Source organism: Nannobrachium achirus (genome assembly GCF_963921795.1).
Source record: "Nannobrachium achirus genome assembly, chromosome: 19".
Lineage (NCBI taxonomy): Eukaryota > Metazoa > Chordata > Actinopteri > Myctophiformes > Myctophidae > Nannobrachium > Nannobrachium achirus.
The window spans coordinates 40,888,648-40,913,086 of NC_137826.1; the positions used below are offsets into that span (position 1 = coordinate 40,888,648).

Genomic DNA, 24,439 nt, shown 5'->3' on the forward strand with positions numbered 1-24,439 from the left:
AGTAGCTTTGAGACTGCGTAGCCGTTTTCCATACGGAATCTTGTTTCAACATTTCAGCACCATATCAACAAAGTAATTAATTAATGCCATTGCACCGACATTATGCAAGAAGACATTTATGGAGGAACCCGCAAGATCAGCGTTGGTCTATGTGCATAGCATAAATACAGTATCACTAACAACAGTTGTAAAAACCCCAAAATACACTCCTAGATTCCTTCATTTCTCCTCTAGAGGGTGCTGTTGAGTAGCACTGGGTTGAAAGATAACTCCATCTCATTCCTAATGCATTGATATCCTCTCGTCATCAAGGTGTTGTTTTTCATCCATTCGTTAAAGCGGAGGCCTCCACCCACAGTAGCTATATAGCCTACTGTCTCAGTTTGAACCACCCTTAAGTCATGTGTTGAAATAGGGGTCAATTACAATGGCTTCTCACTGCCACTGTTGTTCCAATGAGATCATGTCATATTGTTGCTGGAATACAGTGTCACTTGTTTGGCTAATGGAATGCTTTGTGTCTCCCCTCTGCTAGCTGTAAGGGCCGTACATGCCAAACGTTCCTGGTACTGCCAGTCTGCCACCACAGTCACCACTGGTTGGCTAGCTTCACACAGGAGGACACGCCGTAGTGCAGACTGGAGGTGTGTGCAGTTATAGAGTAATTTAAGTCTCAATAGTTAAATTAACAGATACTCTTACAGTGTAGATTGGTGTACTGTACATGAAAGCAAAATTGAAACTATACTATTAGTATAAACTATCAAACGTCAAATTCAAAGATACGAATATTTATCAGAAAATGCATTTGCAATGCTGGGAATTCTGCTGATTTTGGGTCTTATCAAAGTAGTTTAAAAATCCTTTGTGTAAACAGCTGTAAATACAAATATAAAGTATAACATTGTACTACTGCGTGGCTTAATGGGAAGGACACATCTTTATTTTTTCAGTTGGCATTATGTGAACGTGGTCTTGACCAATAGTTTGAGAACCTCTGCTCTATAGCAAGCAATGATTACTAACAGAATATGGAGCTAATGTTTTAACAAAAAACCTTGTTTAAAAAAAAGTGTAATCATTTAAGAATCTCTAATTCTGCTGCCAACTCCCCAAACATACATCCTCCAATGTCTATACTTATGCAAAACAACTTATAACAAGGTTTATGAAGTATTATAACTTAATATAATTTATAATTGCTGGTCGTTATAATCTCAGTGGAACAGCAGCACATTATAAGATCACCCTTTACTTAAAGGTTGGGTCTATAATGCTTTATTTTGTCATTCATAATTCTTCATAACACTTGTTATAAATGTTCATTATTATATATAACAACTCATAACAAACACAATTCATAACGTAAGTTAAGGTAGTTATAAATGTGCTGTTCCACTGAGCTTATTTGGCATTATGATTTATGCATAATTCCTGACTCAAATATAAAATCGGTCTGAATCTAATCACCATCTTCTTCTCACAACCAGCGCCAACCCTAACCCCTCTCTCTCTCTCTCTCTCTCTCTCTCTCTCTCTCTCTCTCGCTCTCTCTCTCTTTGCAGTAACCATAGTAACCATGTACCAGACGTCTGACGAAGAGGAGGCCACCATGGAGTCCATGGACCAGACCTCTGATGAGGAGGAGGAGCGCACCTTTGTCCAGGTGATCAGTGAGAAGTACATCTCGGCGAACTTCCCCCTGTGCCGCGGCCCTGGCATGGGAGTGGTGGTGCTGCCCAGCCCCCCGGGATCACCTACCAAAGGTGAGGAGTCATTCTGTTGAACTTCATTTATACTAGAGCCAGACTGATTGATAAACTGTATTTCAGGTTTGGCCGATATTTGACTTTTTTGAGGACAGCACCATTTTCTTGTAGTTTTCAAAAATAGCCGATCTGCAAGCTCACAATGCATTGCAAAAGCAACACGTTGTGAGCTTGTAGAATGGTATTTTATAAATCAAACCATGGAGGGCCATGGAGTTTGCTTACAAGTTAAAGCTTCTCAAATATCAGATAAAATTACGGGTCAAAACATGGGTATTCAGTGGTCTCAGATTCTTTCAAAATCGACATCAGACCCAAAAAGCTGTCATTGGTCAGGGCTCTAATTTATACTTCATCACACAGCAGTGTGCCTCAACAGAAAGAACTAAAATGTGTTCTTTCAGGCTTAGGGTCATGAGGCCATGTCTGTTTACATTACATTGTGTCAGTGAGCTAGCTGCTGCTAAGCCTTTGAGCTACTTATGTGCATGATGATGTCTAGAACTCAGCTTACTGTTCAGCTAGAATATGTACTGCTGAACCTGTGTCTTATGCTGCATCCACAGTAGACAAAGCTACAAAACGGCCAGCTACATGAATGGTAAATAAATGGTAAATGGTACATTTATATAGCGCCTTTATCCAAGACACTTTACATAGATTGTGCATTACATTCACCCATTCACAAACACATTCATACACCGATAGTGGAGGAAACCATTCAAGGCACCAACCTGCTCATCGGGAGCAGTTTCGGTGTCCTGCTCAAAAATGCTTCGACATTAACTCTGGGGGAGCCCGGGTTGCTGTTGAAGTGTTGCTCAAGCCAATTAAACAAATGGAACCAAATGAACCCTGACGGGTTCATTTGGTTCCATTTTGTACACTGTCAGAGTTAAGGCGAGACCTTAAGATTTGAAAATTTGAGAAACACTGACCTAGATATGTCATAGACGACTGACATCATATTTGACTGACAAATGAAGTCTGAGATCCACACTGGAGTCACACCATTCCCATGTAGATCCCAGGGTCCGCATGAAAGCTGAGACCAGTACAAGCGCCTGGGTCACTTTGTAGCTTCATGTCACTCACTGGCTTGACTTGTAGCCTGTCTGTCACCTTGTACAGGTGGGTAAATGCAGAGAATACTTTGGACACATTCAATGTAAGTGCAAATATACTGAGGCAAATAATACCCAGAACAACAACAACTTGGGTGCCGTTACTATGAACGCGGTGCATTAGGGCAGCCATAACCATCAGCTGGGTGAATCTTATGTAAAAGCAAACAGGGAACAGAAAATACTCCCTTTCCCCACTTTCCCTCTCACCTGTGCTTCTTAATTCCAATAGCTAAATTACATTCTTCGCACACCAGTGATTCGGTGTCCTAGTAGTAGCACAATCAACCTAGTCAACAAAATGGGCTGCTTTCAGTGTTGTGCTGTTTTATGTGATGTTTTAATTGGTTGTTTATTGCGACCGAAGGTCACAGTTTACTATGTGAAACGGCACATGCTGACTCTGTCTGTCTGGACGTGTACACTTTTTTACGGTCTATGGGTTTGCCGCTCTGACATCATGCTTTGACATCACTGTGATGTCAGGAGAATCACTCTAACAGAATGTGGTTGCCGCTTTGACATCATGCTCTGACATCTCTGTGATGTCTGGGGAACCACACTAACATAATCCCTTTTATGCCCATATATGGAGTTCCCTGATGTCATCAATATTAAGCCCATATCTAACAGGACTTCATATGGGAATACCCATATATGGAAGCCACATCGACCACATACCACACTAACAGAATCCATATATGCCCATGACAGATGGCCAAGACAGCCCATATCTGTGTGGCTGGTTTTACAGACAGGGATCTCCATGTATGGGCATAAAAGGGATTGTATGTACCGGTATGATGTCAGATGTCATAGACATCATAGGACTTTCACATAACGAATAACTGAGTAAGCATGTTTGTGCTCTCACAACATATCTCCATATACAGTACATGGATCTCCATACTGTATATGGGTACCGGTGGTCTCCATATATGGGTAACTGGTCCGATATACATCACTGGCCAGATAGCCAAGACCTCGCCCTTTAGGGCAAGGTCGATTGTCCCCCTGAGGCGTCTTTACTAGTATATTCTATTCTGTATTATTTGTAGCTGTGGAAAATTGCATATTCTACATGTCTAAGGCAGAGCTGTGTTCAGTATGCAGATTGAAATTGATTGACCTCTTGATTGATTCATTTATTGAATACCTGTTTCCAAATTGGTACTTGATGTGAGACAAAAATAATAACATTTACCTGATCGTAAAGTGATATTTAGTAAGTAAGTTAAACTAACTAACTTGTCCCTTGTTTGCAGACCATCTCCACCTGCCCAGTGTACTGGTGTTGAATTACTGTGGAATCAGCAAAGCTGGAAACGGCTCTGAGGTTGCATCTTACTGTGCCCATGTGATAGAGCTGGACCTGTCCTATAATCAGCTCAAGGACTGGGGAGAGGTGGGTATCCTGAAACCATACTGTATGCTAAATGGAGCTGGATGCTAATAATACATATGATATCAATGTTGTGGTATGAGACTAGAAATGCTGAATATGGAGGAAATTAAAACTGAGAATGTGTATTACAGTAAAATGATACGATCTCCTGATTAGCTGACTGAAATGAACGAATGCTATTACCTGCCTCTTTAGTCATCATATCACATTATTAGTTTAATTAATACTCTTTAGAATTAGGATATTAGTTTTGAATAAACCACTGACACCTGTGTTTTGTTCGAATCCCCCTGACCTTAAGAGTTATTTTCTTGCTGCAGAATGGTTCGCGTGTTAACACGTTTCATGAAGCTGATAATATGTTTCCATTGATTCATGATAGATGTTTTTGTACATCTTTTCCTTGAAAACACGATCAAATATCAGCTATGATATATCAAAAGCTAAAATGCTTGTAGGCTTTTTGTTCTAGCCTTCTAATGCTCAGAACAAAGTTGCAGGGCTTGCACTGCACTGTCCATTGGGTGTGAGGCAGAGTACTGAGAGATTGCATGCCAGTCTCTCATGGCTCAGAGTAGAGGAGAGGTTGGCAAGCAATTTAGTTTGTGTTTATTTAGGAATATTTGTCAAAGTAAACAACCAGTTTGTCTGTACTCACAAATACAATATGTGAGAGATCGTCATAATCATGCTAACAGGCAGGCTACTAGGGGTCATATGGTTAAACAAAACTCACACCTATTGTGAAGTGAGCAGTGCTATTTATCAGTTAATTTCATCAAGGGTCCTGCTAGCCCAGGGGTTTTCAAAGCACCTGGGGTGCCGTGACAGCAGTCCAGGGGTGCCTCGAGATAATTTGTTAAGTTATTGTCTCCACCAGCCGAAGGCTGAGGGAGAGTATGTTTTCCCCTCCGTCCGTCCATCCGTGCGTCCGTGCGTCCGTGCGTGCGTGCGTCCGTGCGTCCTCGCAGTTTGTGAACAGCTAATCTCAGTCACCGTTGGCCCGATCGCTGCCAAACTGAGCACACACACTCCCTGGATGCCAATCTAGAACCTCTGCCCCACATTTTTCAAATCAGCCTCATGGTGGCGCTATAACAGGCCGATTTGTGTGGCCTGGTTGTTACCAGCTAATCTCCGGCGCCGTTGGCCCGATCGCTGCCAAACTGAGCACACACACTCCCTGGATGCTAATTCAGAACCTCTGCCCCACATTTTTTAAATCAGCCTCATGGTGGCGCTATAACAGGCCGATTTGTGTGGCCTGGTGGAGACCTGTGCTCGGAAGAGCACTGCTTCTAGTTTTCAGTCAGTTCTAACCAAAATGGCTATTATCTCAACGTTTTCCTCGCAACATAATCACTAAAATAATTATCACCACTGTCGGGCAGAAACCTCGTATCTCCAAGTTTCAACTGTGTACGTCTTTTGGTAAAGCAAAGCCCTGCTTCATCATACAAGACTGTCGCACAAAACTAGTGAAAACAGCCGATCTACAAGCACACAACGCCTCGCATTGTGAGGCGTTGTGTGCTTGTAGATCTGCTGTTTTCACTAGTTTAGTACATTTTATAGATGATAAATACGAAACGGTTTTGGACATACAAGGTTTCCAACCGACAACGATGATATGCTATAAATATAAGGTGCTGGGAGTGAAAATAATAATGTAGGGGTGCCTCGGATTAAAAAAATATTTATGCGGTGCCCAGAGCAACCTGCGAGGCTTGGCCAATGGGACAAACTTTGAGCCCTAACATTTTTTTAACACGTTTTTCCCTTTGGGTTTTGGGGAATCCGTATGAATGGGGATATGTATGATTAAAGAATAAATGTGTTTCTGGGTTGCCAGGTGGGTACCATCGTGTCCAACATCCCCCGCCTGAACTTCCTGAACCTCAGCATGAACCCTCTGAGTGGCTGTGAGCTGGAGCCCCGTCTGGCCCAGGTCTTCTCCAGAGTGAGACGCCTGGTGCTCATCAAGACACACATCAGCTGGGACACTGTTCACACTCTCACACAGCACTCCTCACAGTAAGACACACCACAATGTTCACACTGTCACACAGCACTCCTCACAGTAAGACACACCACAATGTTCTCACTGTCACACAGCTCTCCTCACAGTAACACACACACATCACTCCTAGGGCTGTCACAATTATTACATAATCGCCTAATCGCAATTATTTGACATAATCGCGATTATTTTTCATAATCGTTTCCATGTTGAAACATTTTCATATGTTTATTTAAAAGTAAAAAAAATGTGGAAATAGCAGATCTACAAGCTCACAACGCGTCGCGATGCGACGCTATTTCCACTATCAATGTTCTTTTTTAAGTATAAAGTTGTCAAAAATGACAGTAATTTATTTTTATATTTAGGTTATGTGTCATATCTACCATGTGCAACTTCAAAGCCTTAAAAGCCAAACAGAAATGTAATTGTCAACGACAAAAACACAATTAAATCGTTAATCGCAATTATTTGAGAGAAAATGAATCGTCATGTAAAATGTCATAATCGTGACAGCCCTAATCACTCCCCACAGTAAGATGACACGACGACGAGTTGCAGCTATTGATTATCTTAAAGGAGAATTTCAGACTAGGGGGTTTTCCTACCTTCCTATCTGTCCCCAAAAGAGTGGTCCTGGTGTTGTTTTATTTCTCTTCATGATAACAGGCAATCTGTTTCCCAACCCGACCACAGCTCCAAACGGGAGCGGTGGGCGACAATGATAAAATGTTTGTTTCTAAGGCTAAGCGATTCTTTCTAAAATGCATGATAAATGTCTGTCGTACATAGTAGGGTTGGGGGCGGTAACCGCCGTACCGCCGTATCGCGGTATACCGAGGCCTACCGCGGTCTCATAGTCTATTTTTTATTGAAAACAAGCGAGTTTTAAAACGGGGGAGAGGCGAGGACCGCATGCGCTCCATGCCGCTCTGCTCTGGGCCGCGTACCACAGGTTTGGAACGTCTATGGTTTGGAAGCCACATACGTCACTCGACTCGGAGACACAGACACAGCAGCAGCCTCGTAGTAGGGAGCACGGAGAAGCGTAAACTTTCTCTGACTGTAATCCACACAACACAAGTATGTTAATACATACCTTGTGTTGTGGCAGTAGTACCTTGTGGCATTTTGTTTTTTATTCATACGGATTACAGGCGGAGCGCGGACCGCGTGGACTAAAAGCGAAAATGAAACTATCTTTTACTTTTCCCACCGCGTCGCACCGACTCGCCCGTTGTGCCCCGTCGCCGATTTTATAACCTTTTCTGTCAAGTCTTGTCACTAAAACCTGTATATATCAGCACTCAATCGCTGCGATTTCAGACGTGAGTTAATCACTGTACATGATCTGACTACCCGTCTCTGTCTCTCTTCTGGTTTGTTCACTTCACACACAGCAGTCTGTGTCTTAAAAGCCCAAGTAGCTACCGTTACTATGGTAACCCGACAGTGCAGATCTAAAAGCTCAGAACGCGTCGCGGATGCGACGTGTTGTGAGCTTGTAGATCTGCTCCTTTCAAAGCCAAACCTGCTGTGCTGTACGGGGAAGTATAACTCGGGCAGTCAGGCTGTGGAGAGGCGACTTTTGGGAAGACGATTGCAATATTTTGGCTTATCGCCGAACCTTAATTAATAGATACGGGGGTGCGGTAATTACCGCAATACCGGCGGTAAATGGGAGGACGGCAACCGCGATAACAAAATGTTGATACCGAGCCACCCCTAGTACATAGAGAGAGTAGAGAGTAGTGGGACATTCATGAGTCTCAAGAGACGAGATTTCAAACATGAGTTCAAAGATCTGCGTCTTGTAAACAAGTGGCTCCCAGTAGAAAATTGCACTGTGGAGGGATTACTCTCACTCGACAGACATTTACAGAGTGATAGAAATATGCGCCCGCTTGCCTCTCCGCTCCTCAACTTCTCTTTCCATGTTTTAGTCTTTAACATTTCTTTCAAATAATATATTAACGAATAAATGTGAATATCTTTGCTCTAAATAAATGTTTATAATTTGACTTAATCGATTATTAGTCTGATTGACCACTTAACAATTTTGCTGCCATTTTAAACATAGCTGTAATAAGCAGCTGCCAAATTGTCCTTACCTTTTAACGTGGGCACGCGCACGCATCGTGCACAATCTGTGCGCGACTCATCTAGTAGACGTGTAGACTCGGTGACAAGCTTTAGAATAAAAAAAACCCCATTGAAATAGACATATCCGTTGCCACGCTGTATCCCTGCTTATCCGCCAGTGTTTACATGAAAAAACATTGAAAAAAGCCAACTGTGCGTTATGGTAACAAGTGGACACGTTCGCGCACAAAATGCACGATATGTGCGGGGATCATAATCCAGGCGTGTAGAGATGGGTCAAAGTTTCCAAACGCAAAAATCCGATTGAAAAACGAGTGTTCCATCGCCGAGTAGCTTTCTCTTCTGTTACAATGTAAACCAACGGAGGCGGGACTATGGCCCAGGCTCAGACCGGATACGGAAAGCTAGATCCGGTCCAGACCGGAAATGACCGGATACAGTTAGGGGGGCGGGCCTAAAGAGCCAGAATCAGCGAAAATCAGCGATAATACTTTTAATCCTTTCATAATGATTAAAGCTAATTAAACTTCCGGGATCTACGGGCATGGCACCGCGGTACAGCGGGAAATCTACGGTTTCTACGGGGATCGCGGAGTATGAGTTAAGTCCTATTGTATACTTTTAGCATTATATTTTCTTTATGAATTATTTTATTAAAATCAAATTTCTATATTAAATTCATTTAATCGATTAGTTCAATTAACTGTTGCATCCTTAGAAGTGTCATCACTCCCCATGATGTTCACCACTGACACGCATCACATTGACTGATTATTGCTTAATATCTGCTGTCACTGTGCTGCTTGCCCCCTATAGGCTGGAGGAGCTGTTCCTTTGTCTGAACGATTACCACAGCGTGACAGAGTCCCCGGTACCCTGTCCGTCCCTACGTCTGCTGCAGATCACAGACAACCGGCTGCAGGACTGGGCAGAGGTCAGGAAGTTTGGAGCCATGTACCCGGGCCTGGAGGTGCTGGTGCTGGCCAACAACAGCCTCCGCTCTGTGGAGGAAACCGGGGACTCGCTTCAGAGCCTTTTCCCCAACCTGCGCAGCATCAACCTCAACAGCTCAGGTCAGAGACGGAGTGACCATAGTCACGTACTACTGTAGCAGGGTTCATGCTGGCTTGTTTTGGACATTTTGTCAAAATTCTATTTTTGCCATTGGCATACAAAATGAGTAGACAAACACATAAAGAGCTAGCCCTTAATGACCAATACAGGTCTGTAACTCTGAGAGTGTACAAATGGAACCAAATGGACCCTTTTACGGGTCCATTTGGTTCTATTTGTGCACTCTCAGAGTTATGGGGGTCCTTGAAAATAAAACATTTGAGAACCACTAGTACTAGTGGACTGACTGGACTCATAATGTGCCATACATAGTGTCATAGTAAATCAGTGTCATACATATTCTGAAGAAAACCTGGAGACTGACATTCAGTAATTGGGTGTGTAATTATAATGGTGTGTAAAAACAAAATCTAAAATCTTTCAGGGAAGTTGAATGTTTAAAAAGATACAAACTATACAATATGTGGAAAAAATGTTATTGCCAATGCCTACTGATAGCGTGCTGTGCAAAAAAGATTTGTCACTGATCAGTCCAGTCCAGATTAGCCCTGGACAAACACACATACAGAGAAATTCTATTCTAGACGGCTCGCCTCCTACGAAAATCGTTTGGTGCTCCTTTTTTCAGATCTGTTACATACGTTGTTATGCCATTCAAGCCGGGACAGTTCTTTTTTTAAACTTGGGTTAGGATTTAGAAGGCGTTTTTAGAAATGGCCACATAGGTCTAAAATTGGTTCATGCACTCAGTGAAACTCCAAATATATTCCTCAGTATCTGTCTTAAACTGCGTGCGTGCGTGCGTGCGTGTGCGTGCGTGTGTGTTTGTGTGTGTCCTCACTCTTTCCCATATTACTTTGTACAATCGCTATTTTCTTTCTTTCTTTCTTTCTTTGCAAATGTGTGTCAACTGGCCTCTTGTGTCTCAAACTGCTTCCTCATGTTTCTGTATGCGTCGTGCAGGGCTTGGAAGATGGGAGGACATTGAGCGGCTGAATCTTTTCCCCAAGCTGCGGGAGGTGAAGGCCCAGGGCCTTCCTCTGCTGCAGGCCTACAGCAGGCAGGAGAGACGCAGCCTCGTGGTGGCACAGTTAGTCTATGCACTCTCACACCTGCACACTCACTGCACAGTTACACTCTCACACCTGCACACTCACTGCACAGTTACACTCTCACACCTGCACACTCACTGCACAGTTACACTCTCACACCTACACGCTCACTGTACAGTTACACTCTCACACCTACACGCTCACTGTACAGTTAGTCTATGCACTCTCACACCTGCACACTCACTGTACAGTTACACTCTCACACCTACACACTCACTGTACAGTTACACTCTCACACCTGCACACTCACTGTACAGTTACACTCTCACACCTACACACTCACTGTACAGTTACACTCTCACACCTACACGCTCACTGTACAGTTACACTCTCACACCTACACGCTCACTGTACAGTTAGTCTATGCACTCTCACACCTACACGCTCACTGTACAGTTACACTCTCACACCTACACACTCACTGTACAGTTACACTCTCACACCTACACACTCACTGTACAGTTACACTCTCACACCTACACACTCACTGTACAGTTAATCTATGCACTCTCACACCTACACGCTCACTGTACAGTTAGTCTATGCACTCTCACACCTACACACTCACTGTACAGTTACACTCTCACACCTACACGCTCACTGTACAGTTAGTCTATGCACTCTCACACCTACACGCTCACTGTACAGTTAGTCTATGCACTCTCACACCTACACGCTCACTGTACACTTAGTCTATGCACTCTCACACCTACACGCTCACTGTACAGTTACACTCTCACACCTACACACTCACTGTACAGTTACACTCTCACACCTACACACTCACTGTACAGTTAATCTATGCACTCTCACACCTACACGCTCACTGTACACTTAGTCTATGCACTCTCACACCTACACGCTCACTGTACAGTTAGTCTATGCACTCTCACACCTACACGCTCACTGTACACTTAGTCTATGCACTCTCACACCTACACGCTCACTGTACACTTAGTCTATGCACTCTCACACCTACACGCTCACTGTACACTTAGTCTATGCACTCTCACACCTATAACACTCACTGTACACTTAGTCTATGCACTCTCACACCTACACGCTCACTGTACACTTAGTCTATGCACTCTCACACCTACACGCTCACTGTACACTTAGTCTATGCACTCTCACACCTATAACACTCACTGTACAGTTAATCTATGCACTCTCACACCTACACACTCACTGTACATTAAATAGTGCAGTGGTTCTCAAACATTTTTGTGTAAAGGAACCCCAAATTGATAAGTACTTGGTCACGGTCACATTTGAAAATGTTTTGCCAGGGACCGCCCAGAAAACACCCACAATGGCTCGCGCTCCTGTTAAATCCTCAGCCTCTGCAGGCAGTGCTGGGGCTTGTCATGTGTCTCTTGTGTAGGGTTGCAACGGTACTCAGTGTTACGGGTGTTACCGGTGAGCGAGCACAACACAGAGTACTTTACTTGCACACCGATAACACCGTTAAATAAAAAGAAAACGCATCCACTGCTCTGCTCTGCCCCGAGGAGCGCAGTAGAGATGTGACGTTCGCCAATGATTTTTAATATGGTCGGATGGTTGTTGTTGTAGCTTGAGGTAGCATTGGCTACTACTGAGTGCTCACAAGACGACAAGACACGCAATGGTGGTTGAAACGGTGTTACCGATAACCGCGGTGTTGACACAGACGATATTTTCGGTGTTAAAAATCTCATACTGTTGCAACCCTACTCTTGTGTTTTGCTTTCCCCGTCTGTTTTAGAGGCGGAGTGTGACAGACTATGTGTAGTTAAGTGGCTGTCCCCTTCACGTGGGTCCCTTACTCCCCTAACTCTATGATTGGTGGCGACGACCCACTTGCATCCATATTTATGAATCAAGTCCTTAAAGGACCACTTCGCCCATTTTCAACCAAATCTGTCTGCCTACTTCGACATCATCGGTAGGCAGGTTTGGTCATTTCAAACTATTTATGAGACCCAAAGTGAATGGACGTAAATTGTCCCATCTTATAATTGGGCATTAGTAAGGACCATTTATATGAAGAAAAGGTTGACTTTTTTTGTTTCTTCTGCAGGCTGCCATCCGTAACAGTGTTGAATGGGAGTGTGGTGAGCGATGGGGAGCGAGAAGATGCTGAGAGGTTCTTCATCAGACACTTCTGTGAATGTCCAGAAGAAGAGCTTCCCCAGAGGTACTTGTCAACATATACACAGTACTATCACACATTATTATTATTATTATGTACAGTATTACACCAAGAGTCACTGAACCTTGTTATCTGGGTGGGTGTGAAACAGTGTCGTCAACTAAAACTCTTTTTTTTTTTTTTTTTTTTTTTTTTTCCACTACAAAAATGAAAAGTACTAAATAAAAACATAGCTATGATGACTAAGACTTAGACTAAACGTATTGTCAATTTCTTCAACAAATAAAAACTAGACTAAAATGTTAGGGAGGAACTAGTGGAGAAGAGAACAAGATCCAGTAGAACTAAAATACAAATCATCTACTAGCTAACAACTCGTTGTTAGCATGTAGATCGGCTTTTTTCAGCATGTGACCAAGTGTAATATCAGCCATTACGACACCATAAGGGCTGTCAAAATACATTTTAGTAGACTAAATCAACTGTATATTTAGTCGACTAAAACAATATTAAAAGTAAAACATTTCAGATGACTAAAATATGACTAAAACTAAATCAACATTTCCTGTCAAAGTCAACACTGGTGTGAACCAGACGAATGCCGGGCTAGAAACACCATCTTAAAAAGATTTCTTCCTCAAAAGATGGGTGCAGCGGATAGTGCAATCGGATCCACTAATCATCACGCAACATTCCGATTCGATTCCAGGCTGGAGAACTAACTGTGTTGCAATGTCTTTCCCCATCTCTTATCTGCCCTTGAGTTTCCTGTCTCTCTCTGCTATCCTTTAAACAAACCGTCAACCAAAAAATCAAAGGCAAGGGGGTGATTTTAGAAGCTTTTATTTCCCGCTATTGCGTTGGTCCTGTGGGAGTGTATTAGTGTGGTGTGTCCATGCCAAGCCTTGTTTTGGGAGCTCCCTCTGGTGATCACATTTCCATTGGCATTGAAAAGTATGATTTCAGGTAATAGGAAAACTGTTTGGGGCGGAGAAAAGGTAATGATCCTATAAAACACCTAACTGGTCTGCTTTAGTGTCATTAGTGTATGTGATTGCACTTAACAAGGATAATGACATGAAATCAAGTTAAATGTTGGATGCAAAGTACCGGTAGGTAATCCCACCTCCATAGACAACAAATTCAATCCCATTCCCTTTGAATGTCTTTTAACAATAATACATATTATTTTTTTATAATGTATTTGGATAACTAACTCACATGCTAGTCTTAGTATTATGGGCTTTTATGTAAGTGGTGTCCAACAAGCCAGTCATTATTGCTGAATAAACTCCAACAGTCTACTTACTGTATGAACATTCACACAGCTTTTTAAAGCTAATTAACACTTCGGCAGCCGAAATAGAATGGCTTGTTGGTAGATTAGCTGTGAAATTTCTATTATTATATTATGATCTGAACAGCATTCATTTTACAAGACCCATCTGCGCAATATCAGCGCAATATCATCGCCCCAACAACACCACGGCCCCTGTTGTAATTCTCTCATTTGCAAATCCCGCCCCATTCTGCCCTGTTACTATGGTAGTACAGATGACCCTGGGCAGATTGTTTTTATAGTAGCAGTGAATGGGGGGGAGAGGGTATTTTCATTGCCTCATTATTGCAATTTAAAGTACCAAAGGAAAAACATCTAGGTAAAAATGGGGAAATAAAAAGGGAAGACAAAGGTACAGTAGTTACATTGCAAAATAGGGGGTTTCCCCCGAAAATATATGTTTTAATTGTTTAATCCCAGTGGGACAGAATCACCATTGCAGATTCTTTTATAGTGGAAGTGGATGGGGAAAAAAGATTGTTCATAGCCTCATTACAGCTATATAAAGTACCAAAAAAAGGTAGGAAAATGACAACCAGATTATAGTTCTACTCACATAATAGCCTGGCTTTCGTAATTCTGCCCATTTAAAATATATGTACCCAATCGTAACTCTTAGTTACATTGATAAGGTCCATGTGAACTAGTCTGTTGAAGCTTATTCATTATAATGAGCGAAATCACTATCACCTTGCGCGGCCGTACTGCACGCACGCCGTGTCGCGCAGAGCGGACCGTTGTTGAAAGCCTAAAGCAACATTCTCCACTGCACAAACTCCACCCCGATAGCAAAAAGTGAATGATTTTTTCTGGTTGGCCAGTCAGGGAGTCTCAGGGACCAATCAGAAGGCTGACAAACGGTGAATTCTCACCACAATCACCAGCGAATTGTCTCAATCTGCATTGGCATAGAGTGGCGGTTTTGCCCGAGGCATCTTCTCCCTGTGCGTTTCGCGTGCGCGATCCGTGCAAGTAGATGTGGGCGCATATAATCCAAGTATGACTGTACAGTCGATGTGAACATTTTCGCTAGCTTAGCCCCCAGCACTCCAGCTATGCTAATGCTATCGTCTAAACAGAAAATGGATGGGAGCTGGGAAGGTTTACAGGGAAAGGACTCCACGTCACTTCCGGTTCATGTCAGAGGAGCCATGCGCTATCGATGGACGAGCGGTGACTAGGGAAGGTTAGACGATCGACGATTTTCGGATAAAAATAATTTATTTCGGTTTTATTGACCTAGTACGGAAAAAGACGGTCGGCTAATTTTAGTACAGATGATGGCCGGTATATTACGGTTTTAATATGGGCATCTCCATACGGCTGTCAAAGTGTAACAAAGTTTGTTTTCGCTCCCCACAACATCCTCAGACGAACACTCCATCTGCGTCTCCAGTCATCTCGGTTCTCCATACATCTGGCCAGCTCCTTTGTGCTCTCTGCACCAGCAGTTAGGTTCCATCTTATATTTACAATGGGCTTATTGCCGCATCCCACTTCCAAGCCCGTCCACGCCCCCTTTACATCCACTCCAACTCATAGGTAGTCGCATAGGTAGTCGTATAGGTAGTCGTCAGGACGGTAAGGAATACCGCCCATAACCCTATGCCGTCCGCTCATTCGCTAAGCACGAGAGAGAGGGGGCAACAGGGGAGGGGGGGCGGGCAAGCGAGAGAGAGAGAGAGAAATTTGACACCACTGTGTTTGCAATGCATGTGCGCTGCTGCTGCTGCCTCCACTCACAGTGAGTGCTGAGAAATAGCAGAGGCATAAGTCACTTCTCTCCAGTGCGTCCGGCGGAAAGTTTTTTAGTAAAGAAGCGGGCGTGGACTCGAGATGTGAGCGGCCGAAGGCCGCGAACCTCTAGTATTATAAATTGTGATGATGGATGTCTCTAAGCAGTTGTCCAGGATGTTTTAGATGTCATGCATTATGTATTACATACATGTTACACCTTTTGGTTTGCTCATTAGGTTAAAGAAATGTGAAGTATACCTGGCTAGGAAGGGCTTCCTGAACACCCTCCCAAAGTTGTGCTTAACTAACGACAACAGTCCAATGTAGTGTTTGCAATGCCATTTCTATTATTATTAAACGTAACGGCTTGGAACTCAGTGAAACAATGACACTACTAGTAAAGAAAGACAATTATAACAATCATTGGAATTAAACTTGGTCCTTCCTGCATACTAAGTCCATGTCCATGCACGCACAAAAAACAACAGAACCCAAAGGCAGCATTCTTCTTTTTGGTCTTAATTACAGCCAGCAACAAGTCAGCAACAGTGTGCAATTAACGCGACAATCCTTTCATTAGGAAAACTTAACAGTAAAGTACAGCTAAAGTACAATTAGCACAACCGTTTGAAGATCAGTAAGGCTTCCAATGAACATGTGAATTACTGCATGAGAACGTTGGCCAAAAAAAATGAAAGAATGGGATTGAAATAAAAGAGCGTGTAGACCAGAACGCAACTACGGGCACTGTCAAGGTGTGGTTATTATTATTAATTATGTATTATTTATTATTTTTTAAGGCCCTCCTAGTGGCTGACACCGAAGGCGACTTGCCCACACTCCTCGGTGGCTGCATTCCACTTAACCTCAGCAGAATGTGGGGGGAGGGATTTGTTAGGGAAGGCGCAGTCCCTGTCTGGGGGGAAACTAACCTTTGGGAGACAATGCCACCACTCTCTCCCCACTCAATGACTGCTTTGTACCGGGAATTCTCTGATTGGTAAACCGATACACAAGGTGGCAGCTTGATTTTCATTTTTTTTAAAGAGATATATAGTATATAATAATATATATGTGCGTGTGTACTCTACTGTATACAGTTGAGAAATCGGTTAGTTTCCTTGCAGTGTGTTCACCTTTGACATGAGGTGCACGACTTCATAATAATAATACCACCAGAATGATGTACAGCATATAGGATATACTTTCTGTACTTTGATTGTACAGTATATAAACGGCCTCCAGATTAACGCATCACAAATTCGCGGTGAGACAAGAGTGACAGCCAGTCATCCTAACAACCCTCATCACACTGTCAATTAAATCTCAAATTTTTCCACAGTTCTCAACAGTGTCTTCTATTTATTTATCGTCGTTGTCGGGTGAAAACCTTGTATGTCCAAAACCGTTCATTTTGCATTTATCATTTTAACAATGATTTAAACTAGTGAAAACAGCCGATCTACAAGCACACAACGCCTCGCACTGCGACTGTTTTCACTACTTTTGTGACGGCCTTGTATGATGAAGCAGGGTTTTACTTTGCGAAAGAACGTACAAATTTGAAACTTGGAGATACGAGGTTTCCACCCGACAATGACGTTATGCTGTTTCATTACTTCCTTCCTGCTTGTATGAATGAATGGCATAAATCACAGACACTGTTTGGTCGGGTGCCAGTCTCTTGGTGTGTAGACACTGGCTGTGACTGCATGTGAGTGTTATTGGGGTGGGGGGGGGGGGGGGGGGGGGGGGTCAGACACGGTCAGCGAGCAGAGGACGGGCCACTATCCCCTTTCCATGCGGGTGGGGGGGCTGTGCCCTGGCTAGACCTCGGAGATCACAGTCCACTCAGGTGAACACCACAGGTCTGCAGAGTTCCCTCCAGAGATCTGACACAGCCTGTCTTTTGAGTAACCATAAACTCACACCAACGGCAGACATATACAAGATCATTATTTTTTAAAGGTAGCATGTTGTAGACTAGAGAAGGGGATGGAAGTGTGGTTTCAGGGCGCTTGTGGGATTAGTAACTAGTGTTTTATTAAGGAAACATACAAAAATCGGACAAATCTATAGGCAGGAAAGGAAGTATTCTTTGCAAGGAAAGAGACGTGAACTGGGCTAGAGCAGAAATTCGACAGAAGCTGTAGCTTTACGGCAAGTTAGAATAAAGGAAAGTTGGATGTGGAAGAAGCGCATATGGAGAGAAGTTAGGATCTGGAAATGAGCATTTCATTGATTTAGTTTCATTAGCAGCTCATTTCTGGATGAAAGAACAGTGAGAGATGGAAAACCACCAGGGAACTGCGCAGAGATTCTGGGCTAATATAATGATATAATGCTATGTATTTTTGCCTCAACACTTTATTTTTGTAATGCACAGCCCAAAAACATCGCCCTCTATTGCGGAAGACTATTAGAGAGGGTTTTTGGGATATCTGCTTGTTATCACCTGTGATGTTATTCCTCCTGTTATACTGCCTATGCTTATCGCATTAAATGAGAGCAGTTTAGAGCTAAATGGTTCCTCATAGAAAGGTACTTTTGTGTACTGTGGCCTTAGACGAGAATTCCCATGGCGGCTTCGAAGTTTTGGCCCGAAACCCCAGGCCAGGGGATTTGCTTTGTGGGGGAGTTTTTGGGGAGGGAAGGGAAATTGCTTTGATTGGCCCAGCTGTTACAGTAGCTTTGAAAGCACAGGCCTTTTCTCCTGGATTTTATTTAATCGTTCCCGGGTCCTTATCTCTAGCCTAGCATTCCCCCGAGGTGGCTGAGAGCTTTCTCACGGCAAAGCGAGAGGCAGAAAAACCCAGCAGTATTTCTGTCCCCGACGAACTCAGGAACGCACACTGTGCCTGTAAAAGCATTCACATACACTCTACTCAAACTGGCACATTTTGTTGACTTTCATGACAGCAACCCCCCCCCCCCCCCCCCCCACACACACACACACACACACACACACACACACACACACAGTATTTAACACAAGCCAATCGCCAAATGTGAGTAGATTATTAATTTGGCCGTGTACGTTTTGGAAATCACCTGACACTGGTGTATCAGCAATGATATTTCCCTGCATAACTGAATATTAGGTGACTTTTTTTGCAAAACAAAAAATATCAACTATAGTATTAGTTATTACAAAATGTGAATATACCGTGTGTGGACATAGAAGTTTTGACATAGTTTACGCTCATCACAAAATCCTTTTATTTGAGCTGATGTTGCTGTTTTTATTCATCAATCACCATTGATCTTTATTTAATCAGGGAAGACCATGCAGCATAGTGAACAGTATTGAACAAACATCATAATGCAGATACATAAGGGCTACACAAAACAGGTGCAGTACTTGTACAGTATAATGCATCTACACAAGTAATACCCTAAATGTCTCATATTGCACTTGCCCGGTAGTCCATAATACACAACGGCATCATAACCAGAGAGAACAAAGTTCATGTGTGAGTGTGGGAAGGCTGTGTATAAACACAAAAATAAACTATTCATGGTAAAAGAAAATGGTGGGCAGAATTGAATTCAAATGCTGTGGGAGCGAGCTATGGGGAAAAAAGAAAAACAACATTTCCTTCATCCTTCAGGTACCGCGTCCTTGTGTCCAAGTACGGCGAGCTGCCCCCGCTGGCCGAGGTGGACCTGAGCCCCCGCAGCAGGCTGGTGGACGTGCGCTGGGGCGACACAGTGGAGACGCTGAGCCTGCGCCTGGAGCTGACGGTGCAGGAGCTGAAGAAGCAGCTCCGCAGCCTGGTGGGGGTGCCCGCCAGCGCCATGAGGCTGTTCTACATGGACCGTGTCATGTGCTGCGTGACGGGGCCCGAGGAGATGAGGCTCGGCTGCCGCGCACTGCACTCCTACGGCATCCAGGACGGAGACGAGATCCACGTGGTGCCCAGGGCCAAGAACCGCTGCAGCTCCTCAGAGTCTTCTTGATGCATGAGAGGTGAACTCAGGATAGACGGTACCAGGTCAGGTTGGGCAGTGTGTGTCTATTCTGCATCTAGCACGAGGCAAGACCCAAATTCAGAGTGAACATTTTTAACTCATATCTTTGCTTCTGGGGGTCCCTGGAACAAAAGATTTTGAGTTGGGGGTCCGCGGGCAAATATATATCATTTTGGGGGTCCTTGACATGACAAAGTTTGAGAACCACTGATATAGGCCAATTCTAGAAATGTCTTCTAAATCCCCAAAGTTTTCTGAAAAAACGTATGTTGCTATATCAGTGGTTCTCAAACTTTGTCATGTCAAGGAACCCCAAAATGATATGTATTTGGCCTTGGATCCCATCTCAAAATGTTGTTCCAGGGACCCCCAGAAGCAAAGATTTGAGTTAAAAATGTTCCCTCTGAATTTGGGTCTTGCCTCATGCTAGATGCAATAGATACACGCGGTTGGGCACTATAGGGACATCTGGGCACCTTCGTGTAAAAATGTGCTATTTTGTCCAAAATGTTAAAACATTTAATACCGGTATTTGAAACATGATCTTAAAGGAGTAGTTCGCCCCCAAAAAGATTTTCTTTTTTCTATTGATTACTCAAAAAAATATGATTGAAATCGAGTCTCCGGGGCACGATTAATCAATAGAGAAAAGGTAATTTTGGGGGTGAACTCCTTTAAGTAAAATAAAGTATACATGATCATTACATGCTTAAACATTCAACAATTAAGGTCTAATATTTCTATAATTGTTACAAATTGCTACAAAACCTATATATCATGTCATTTAAGAAGTTAAAATTAAGTCTGATAATGTTGTACCATGTTCACATCATGTATACTTTATTTTATCTTTTAACATGTTGGACAACATAGCCAAATTTTACATCGAGGTGCCCAGACGTCCCTAGTGCCCAACCTGACCTGTATCCCAAGAAACGCCTCACTGGATACCAAGTTTTATGTTTCGATATAGTTTTTCCTTTTCTGGAAAAGATAGGTTTTTAAAGTTTTTCCTCCAACCTTTGTAAAGATGTTTGTTTCACAGATCCCATCACGTTTTACTAATTTGTACTATATATGCAACAGTATGCACAAACACTTTAATATAGAGTCTTTTCTATTAGCGACACATTTTCTTTTTAATTAATGCATGTTGGCACTGGTATAGTTGCCACACCACAAGCTGAAATCGGGGAGCATCGTGGACAATAGGACTTGTGCATATAGAGCACATGGTCACTGCTAATCACAACTGGGAGGGGATAAGGAGCCCTTGGCATAAAGATAAGACCCAGGCTGAGGTGAGGTGGGCTCCGGGGACGACAGGGGAAAAAGAAGGGGTGTCGAACGCTCATGTTACGTCAGGGTTTTCTGGCTGTTCATCCCTGTGAATGGAGTGGCTCTCTCTCTGCGGAGGGTGGTTAAGTAGAGGCGGGCTGTATGGTAACCACACACCGGCCACTGTGTCACGGACACTTCCCCTGCATTTAGGTTACAATGGGTTCAGCTAGCAGGCCGTGGTCCTCTACCTACCCAGCCCCCGCTCAGGCTCTACGTTACATCCATCTAACTCACCCAACACCTCCTTATGCTGTTTCACAGGACCTGGGGGGGTCAGAAACCGACGTTCCTGTTCGCTCGCACTGTTCAATTGTAAAGGTTTTCAAAATTTCAAAGATCAGCAGCTGTAATCGGCTCAGAGACATGAGAAATTTGGCCAATAGACGTGCATTGTCTGAATCTGAATTACCCCCGGGGATCAATTAGTTAAGGAACTTTAAAAAGGGCTGTAGTGCAAATCGACCGCAACACTTAAATTAATTTGTAGTTCATCATATGATGTGTGAATGAAAATGCAAGTATCAAACTTGTCTGATATGATCAGCCGTTTACATGTAACTCAGAACTAGCTTGCTAAACATAGACCTGTAGACTTCAGACTTGGATTTGAGCTGGATTTCAAGAGGAAAAGTTGAGACTTAACTTGAGGCTTGCTCTGACAGATGTGAGACTTTGAGACTGGACGTGGACTTGGCCGAGATGGTTTTAAGACATTTCTTTGCGTGCAATTGTGCAACTGTTTGTGTCATGACATGAGTACCTCCCCCTTGGAACACAAAACCTATACGGTGATAAAAGCGTAATCTTTATTCATAGGGTAGATTTTTTTACCACGTTTATGTCACCACGTATGATGACATAAACTTGTATATCACACTGTGCTGGGGCTATGGGGCAGAGCAGGCTCTAGCTGGCCAGGGCACTCCACCGTCCTAGGCCACCTCCAGACAAAGATATTTTAAAAAAATGTCACCGAGTCGTTTTCAAAACGTTTAACGTACACACAGAATCGTTTCAAGAACAGTGTGTGTCCACATGAAACCACTGGAAACACCACAAAACCACTGTGGTGTATAATGCCCGGCATGTGAGTGGCGCTGTAAAGCTGTCACAAAGAACCAAGTTTTAAGTGTTTTAAGTGTTCATCACACTGTTGATGTCTCAGCGAGAGGCTCCCTTGCTCCTTTTGTTGGTTGCTGCAGTGGGTTTCGCAGCCGTCTCTCCCTGCAGGTTGAGTTCAAACATCTCTGCATCTCCTTCAGACATTGGTGTCTGTGTCCCATAGGTCAAGGGTCAAAATGTATTCAATGGACCTTGTTTCAGCTAAGCAAGAAACGATTACAATAAAAGGAATTAGAAATGGTGCTGTGTCATTTGGGTATGACCACCATTTAGAGACCTGAAAGACAAAAATACATATTTCACTTGAGACAGACTTTGGACTGAAAGACTTAAAAACAGCTCAAATCCTACTGAACTTCTTTTGAATAGATTAATCTGTGCTCTTCAATTGCATGAAATTTTGATTCGATGTGGCAGAGCCTAATTGGCTTGTTCTCGTCTGAGTGTGTACGTATATAACTTGGCTATGGTGCTCATTTAGAAGTAGATTACCAGTCTTTAACAGCTTTGTCATTGCCAAAGATATGTCTTGAAATACCCTTATGCTGTGCCTTACACAACTTTTTAAATCATGTGTAAAAATGAACTAAAGTGGCCCTCTCCTTATCAGACATTGGAACTTGCTTTTTGTAGATAACTGGATCCATTATTAACTCTCAGGTGTTTTAACATGATTTGATTTGATTTTATGCTTGTATTAAAGTTAGCGATGCATTTTGATGATGGGACGAGAGATGGCAGATGGGTTATCATGCTTTACTTAGGAATACATTTTTGGGAATTATCATTTTTTCATGATATGAGGGATTTATGTCATATTAGTCTAATCTTGTTTTGTGTGTTGTAAGAAAAAATAACATTTATTTTGTGTGTTCTTTGTTTACTTTCAAAGTATTGAAAGCATACAATTACTTTTAGAGAAGTAAAATGAAATAATGTTAGAATGTGGAGATGGTTGTGATCTTGATGACTGCGTGTTTGGAAGCGCTGTATAAACCCGCTTGGATTTAATGTATATTGGTTCACTGTATAAGGCTATATCTGGTACAAATGTACATTGGAGCTTTTGATCTTATGAGGTTTTTATGTGTTTTATTTCCTGAAATGAGCTATGAAATATGTAGAACATGTAGCAGGCTTAATGGTGTCAGCCTCTGAATGTAAATCATTTACACAGGACTGTTCTGCTGATTGATTATGCATTAAATGCAGCCTGTTGCCATCAACAGCCTGTCAACTGATAGCTGAGTGAGAAGTAGCTTTTTCTTACAGAATTGAAAAACTGACTGCATACTCCAGTGTAAACATATTCTGACTTTCAATACTGTCTGTCTGTCTGCCTAACTAATATAATGAATACAAATATTCATATCAGGGATCCAACACGAGTCACAAAATTGAAAAACTAAACACAAGCTCACAATTATATTGCATTGAGACAAATTAGCTTGTAGATTGGCTATAATCAGAATGTAACATAGATGTGTCCAAACCTTTTTCAAAGGTGGCCACATTAGAAAATATTAAAACAACCAAGGGCCGACTATACTGTATATCTGACATGCATCGCAATTAAAAGATTTTATTTAACTATCATCATCAATATTTAATATCAATGGTCATTTGTCAGCTGTGTGCTCTGAACAAAACACAAATAACTCACATTACCGAATGTAACCATCATGTGCAAGGTGATAAATACAACAAAATAGCCTTTCTTTGACCCTTTCAGAATGAGACAACGGGGAACCATGAATCCTGACAATTTAAAATATTCTAGATTGACAGTGCTGGCAGGCTGTTTATAATACAATTTAGGAATGAAGCTGCAGGCTGTATAAGAATTGTCCTCGGGCCACATTTTGACCCCGGGCCGCACTTTGGACACCCTGGTTTACACAATAAATATTAGCTATTTGTACTCCGAAGTCAAATATCTGTAAAAGTTTGACATTTTTAAATTGAAAATGTGTAGGAACTCTGACATTATACCCCCAAGGGTCCTGGAGGTTATATGTTCCAGAGGGGTCCAAGCCAAATGATGGATAGTTAGGAACCAAATTGTTACTTTAGGGTCTGTAACTCCACAAACAATTAGGTAAAAATGTTACAGAGTTAAAGGCTAATTTAGCTTTCAGAAATATCTGGGGTCATTTTAATGTCGACTCTGACTTTGTGAGGACCATA

The 24,439-nt window shown here is 42.6% G+C and overlaps 1 protein-coding gene across 1 annotated transcript in view; it reads left to right on the top strand.

The window, feature by feature from the left end:
- Nucleotides 1–24,439, top strand: part of tecta (tectorin alpha) — a gene marked incomplete at its 3' end in the record, with an annotated part of 64,291 nt that overhangs the window by 2,933 nt on the left and 36,919 nt on the right. Inside the window, exons 3-10 of the mRNA XM_080749472.1 lie at nt 536–644; nt 1,566–1,766; nt 4,159–4,298; nt 6,151–6,332; nt 9,238–9,494; nt 10,459–10,585; nt 12,670–12,786; nt 19,429–19,771. Of these exons, the coding sequence (XP_080605598.1) occupies nt 1,580–1,766; nt 4,159–4,298; nt 6,151–6,332; nt 9,238–9,494; nt 10,459–10,585; nt 12,670–12,786; nt 19,429–19,771 (1,353 nt within the window). The 5' untranslated portion in view covers nt 536–644; nt 1,566–1,579. The remainder of the gene's footprint in view (nt 1–535; nt 645–1,565; nt 1,767–4,158; nt 4,299–6,150; nt 6,333–9,237; nt 9,495–10,458; nt 10,586–12,669; nt 12,787–19,428; nt 19,772–24,439) is intronic.